We start from the raw sequence: 5,588 nt of genomic DNA on the forward strand, positions 1-5,588 counted from the left end.
TAAGAACTTAGTTCTTATTATACCAGCATCCATCCTTGGAGGAGATGGCGAAGCAGAGTTTCTAAACTACAGTACTATTCATAGGGCTCCGTTGAGTAGGCAGGACTAGCCCCTCCGCTCACTTGTTGGGAATATGAGAAAGGAGCTTCCCGTTGGGAAAATGTGCTTTGCTAGTTAGGCAAAAGAAATTCACCACCGCATGGGCATTGGAAGTTAAAGCATGGGACGCAAACACACAGGCGCACACGGCCCAGTTTGTAGCTTTGGCTTCCTTTAATCCCTACCCCGCCACACATACAAATATTTAGAGAGGCACTTAAAGTGATTTTGAGTCTTCTTTCCACCTGCAAAATACAAAAAGAAAGTTTTCAATGTTCTTCTATGCAGTTTTAAAACAGATTGATGGGCCATGTGGGCTTTGCGGGCACATTTCAAACTTCCTGCATTTTTGTGCCACCTATGAACAGAGTTTCATTTCTCTTTAGTCCTCCATTCTTTCTTTCCTTCTTTTTCCTCACGGAGTTCTACACATTTAGAAATTACTTTTTCATGTCGTAACTTTTCTCGTTGAAGAGAAGTGGGGACGGGTGGGCACTGGGGAAAGACTTGCCCGTTTCACCTTCAATTCCCTCTTTCTTTGCTTTCAGGTGAAACTGAAAAGGTGTGGAGAAAATCTTGTAAGTTTCACTTACCCTACCCCTGCAGTTCCCCCTGTTACCATTTTCTTATAGTTGCTCGCAGGAGGATATCAGAAGTGTCTGGTTTTCTTTTCAGTGTACAGTAAGTGCACCAGCTTTGGTGGCACAGTAATGCTTTAATTTTTGTTAATGAAGAAACTGATATGGTATCAGTGGCGCTGGAAAGATAAAGGAAGTGGCTTGTGGTCGAAAGATACCTGAAGTAACAGAAGAGCAGTATGGACCAGCATCTCAGGATGCAGGGTGGGCCAGTAAGGAGATGGAAAGTGGTCTGTTTCTCCATGAACTGGAGATGGCACTGTGACATTTAAAGAGAAAAATCTTAATTTGTGGACATGATGCACACTAGGTGGGAACATTTTGCCCCCTGGAAATGGGGAGGTGATTTAGCAATCCCCTCCTTTTTCACCTGCAACCTCAGTTAAGTGCCCTGCTTTCCATTGCAATGTCTGGATGGACTTGGCCAATCTTAACATTTACTGTCCAACCCTGAGCACCAATTTCTTGTCTACCTCAACCGTCTCAACCAATGGTCTCCAAGTTCTTCACCTTTGGTCACACCTCAGTTGACATTTTAAAAAGAAGGAGATGGGTGTGAGCATAACTTGCCTGAAACAGAGTTGTGTATTTCATCACAGCTTCCCCCAATAATTCAAGAAACTTCTCTAACCTTTCTCAGCTTGGACCTACGTTCAGTCTCATTCTCCAATGGGACCACTTTTAGTATTTTTACACTCCCCCCCCAATTTGTTTTTTCCTACTTCCTCTCCTTGATTTTTTTATCCTGCACTCTCATCCACTTTCTTCCTCTTCTTTAAAATGATGATGATGATGATAGAAAATGATGGGTGCTGCTGCCAGTGGTCATACCAGAAAAATGAGGGGCACAGAAGGACAAATTTTATTTAGACATGAGCTAGTTGTGTCCCACATGTTATGATCTTGCAAATAAAAATAATAGTATGCATTAAGGACAGGAGTCCAGCAATTGGGGGGGGCAATTGGGGAGGGCTGTTTCCTTGTGTTTGGGGGTGTGTGTTGTGGGAGGGCGATTTCCTGATCAGCGATTTCTTGCTGATGTGCTTGAAGTGTGCCCTAGGCTAAGTCTGGCTCTCAAAACACCCACCAGCTGAAGAAAAGTGGACTACCTCCAGGTAGGCAGTCAACCGAAGACCACATAAGTCCAGCCACATGTCGTTATGTGAAATGTGACTTTTTGGGTGATGTGGAAAGGGGAAAAGCTATTTACGAGTGTTTCAGTGGAAACCAATTAATAAAGAGCTTTTAAAGAGCACATTAACATTTAGAACCCTGGAACGAGATCAACACTCCCCTTCAGGTCTTTGTAAAAGTTTTAACAGCGGCACGGTACTTTTGCCTGCTCCCTATGGATTTGGATGGCTTTCGCTTTCGAGCAAGGAAGCCAGCTTGTAAACGCAACCTTAGCTTCTAATTTCCAGTTGATGACTTAATCGTGGACTGCATGTGAAAAGTGCCGATTTTTCAAGTAACCACCAGCACGGGGTGGAGAGACTTATCCTTGCTCCCACCCTTACCTGAGCCTCCAACTACCCCCCCCCCCAACAGATGGAAAAGGGGGGCTTTGAAAGGCAAACCCGGAAAGGGTGTTGATGGGGCGAAATCCTGATTTCAGAAATGCAACTCCTCCTCAATTCTACCTGCCCTGCTTTTGGTTCAGAACATCCGAGCAAGCCTGCTCGGGATGGCGCAAGACACCTCCCGCACCCCGTCTCTGATGCTGAGGTGGGCAGAGCGGCGCCTCTTGCGAGCCGCCCCTTCGGGGTATGAGGAGTCAGCAAAGGGGAGGCTGAAGCCTTTGCAGGACGCCCTTCCTCTGACTCCCCCGCCCCCCCGGCCTAATGAGCTGCTGAAAGGGAGCAGGTTCCAGCGCGCGTGGCTAGCGGGACTCTGCGATTGGCCAGCTGCGCCTCGCGACCCCCCATTCATTAATAAATTAGCGGCACGCTCCAGCCGAGCGCAAGGCACCAATCGCACCCCAGAGCCGTCGGGGCTGCGCCACACACTTGCGAGGGATCAGATGAAAGCGAGAGGGAAGGAGGGGAGGGGTCGGGTGGGTAGCAAGGGGGCTTGACGCGGAGGGAGGGGAAGAGAAGCAACCTCTTCACCCACCCCCAAAAGAGAGAGAGGGGGAAAGAAAAAAAAAGAGATGAGTGATGATAATGAAATGAAAAGAAAGACTCGACCTGGGGAGGGAGGAGGGGGGAAGGAAGAGCCGTGGAGGCCCTGGGGGTAGATTTGATTGTTGTCCGGGGGGTATATAAGGGGTTTTAAGGAGAGTCGTGTGCCAGACGCACAGCCACGGAAACACAAGCAGCTTCGCTTTAACTGGAGGCGAGGGGCGCGTGCCAGCAGCTCGCCCCGTCGGGCTTGCCTTGTCTCTTGTGCACGCACACGCGATCAGCAACACCAAACTCTCTCTCCCCCACCCCTTCCTTCCGTCACCCCGGCAAAGGGGTCTGGAGCCACCCCAGCGCCCGGCAACAGTGGGACCCTCTCCAGCAAGCAGGGAGGGGAGCGGCGCGGGGCCAAGCCCGGGCTGCAGCTTTTGCACCGAGGGGGCGGTGCGGAGAAAAAGGAGAGCGCGAGAGACGAGCGACCCGACGCATTCCCTGGCAAAAACAAAAACAAACCCCAAACAAATTCTACGCAGCGCGCAGCAAAATCCGACCGCCTCTGGAAGGAGAGCCAAGTAAGTCTCCGATTCTCTGGCTGCGCGCTTGGATGGAAGCTGGGATGCGTTTTGTTGGGGTTGTGAATTGACTTGGGTTTTTGTTTTTTGTTTTTTGAGTTGTCGGCGAAAGTCCAGCTAAATTGGCCAAGCGCAATCGCAGGGGCCGCCCCGCCTTCCACACATTAGCACTTAGATGGGAAGGCAGCGGGGGTCATTTCCTTCTTCCAATAAAGTCTGTCTGGGTTTCGCTTTCCTTAATCCACTGTTGGCACTTTGACACCCAAACGCGGGGAACAAATCAGAGGGGTCGTTTAAAGCCCCTTAAGTGCTCTACAGAAGTTCACGGGGCTTTGCTAGAAAGAGGGGTACAAGCCATATCTGTTCATAAGGAATGGGCGGTGAGTCCCATCTCTCCATCTCTGTCTGCCTAGTTTGTTTCGGATGTCCCCTGGGAGGGCAGATCCTGCTGGGATAGCTCAGTTGCTAGAGCATGCGATCCTAAATCCTACAATCGAGCGTTGGAGCCCCACGTTGGGCAAAAGACTGAGCATGGCAGGGGGTTGGACTCTATGATCCCTATGGACTTGAAAGGCCCCGTTTCTAGGCAAGAGCAGGAAGTAAAGGGTTAAGTAGTGTGAGGCGCCGTCAACTTTTCCGGCTTGTCAAGCGCCCAGCACGTGGAGTTGGAGAGACAAACTGGCAAGCGAGCGCCTCCGCGCGCCTCTTCTCTATCTCCAAGGAGATGGACGGGGCGGACGCGGCAGAGCTGTTTTATTTTAGTATTAATTGTTATTATTACAGGATGAAATTTGTATACCGCCTTCATCCGCAGAGCTCAGGACTGTTCACAACACAATCCATCTCTGCTATATAGGGTGAGCGGGCGGGCCAGGCAGCCTTGCCAGGGTCGTCAGGTTCATTTCGCTGATCTGACCGCTTATCTTCTTGCCTCTTCTTCCTTTCAGGATGTTTGTGAAGCCGGAGAACCTGGAACTGAAGGAGGAGGAAGCGCTGCTGCTTGGAGCCCGCTCGCCGCCCGCCTCCTCCTCTTCTTCCTCTTCCTCCTCCTCCTCTCTGACGCAGTTCTCGTCCGGCTCCGAAGGGGAGGACGAGGAGGAGGAAGAGGCGTCCCAGCCCCTCTCGCCCTCGGGGCCGGCGGAGGGCGTCCCCGGAGCGGCTTCCGAGCTGGCTCACCTGCGCCACCTGGGCCTGAGACGCCACGACTGCAAGCGGCGCTCGGCGGGCCGGGCCCGGAGCGGCTCGCGGGCAACCAAGACGGTGGAGACCGTGCAGCGATTGAAGAAGAGCCGGCGCCTGAAGGCCAACAACCGCGAGCGCAACCGCATGCACAACTTGAACTCGGCACTGGACGCCTTGCGTGAGGTGCTGCCCACGTTCCCCGAGGACGCCAAGCTCACCAAGATCGAAACGCTTCGCTTCGCGCACAATTATATCTGGGCGCTCAGCGAGACGCTCCGCCTAGCCGACCACGGCGTCGGTGGCGTCGGTGGGGCGGCCGTGGCGGCGGCAGCGGCCGCCTTTTCGGAGGCGATGCTGGGCAGCGCCGACGGCAGCCCTTCGCCAGCCTCGTCCTGGAGCTGCACCACCAGCCCGGCCCCGTCGGCTGCCTCCTCTTCTTCTTCGACGTACAGGTGCACTCTGTCCCCCTGCAGCCCTGGGGGCAGCTCCGCCTCGGAGCTGGACTACTGGCAGCCGGACAAGCAGCGCTACGCGCTGTCCAGGGACCTCATCTGACGCCCCAAGGTTATTCTCGCTCTCGCCCGGCCTCCTGGTCAATGCTTGTCGCTGAACTGTCGCCGTCGAGCGCGGCGCGCAGGCGCCCGCTCACCAAACAAGGACCGAGGGACTTGGGCGCGATCCCGGGGAGAGTTTGGCCCCTCGGGGCCGGCCCAGCCGCCGGGTCTCACCCCCTCGGGCTTCCCGGAGAGACGTGAATGTCTTGGGTCTGTCCTCTCCTCCCTTTCGCCATGCCAGCTCCGCGTTGGCGGTGCCTGGCGCGGCATCTGCCCGTTTCCCATCGCCCGCCTGGAGGCTGTGGGAATTTCACCTGTCAAACCAAACTTTCTCTTTCTGATGTGCACTTTCCCACATTGGCCAGGCACAATGTCTTTTGTCCTTCGCCTTCTTTCTCTGACACACTCACGCGCTCCCTCTCT

General features: G+C 53.6%; 1 protein-coding gene across 1 annotated transcript; it reads left to right on the forward strand.

Annotated features, from left to right (window-relative positions):
• Positions 1–4,263: 4,263 nt before the first annotated feature.
• Positions 4,264–5,166, forward strand: NEUROG2 (neurogenin 2). Its single transcript, XM_035113353.3, has one exon. The coding sequence runs from the start codon at positions 4,378–4,380 to the stop codon at positions 5,164–5,166; it is 789 nt and encodes a 262-aa protein (XP_034969244.3). The 5' UTR covers positions 4,264–4,377.
• The last annotated feature ends 422 nt before the right edge of the window (positions 5,167–5,588 follow it).

The sequence above is a fragment of the Zootoca vivipara genome, chromosome Z1 (genome assembly GCF_965207765.1).
Source record: "Zootoca vivipara chromosome Z1, rZooViv2.hap1.1, whole genome shotgun sequence".
Taxonomy (NCBI): domain Eukaryota; kingdom Metazoa; phylum Chordata; class Lepidosauria; order Squamata; family Lacertidae; genus Zootoca; species Zootoca vivipara.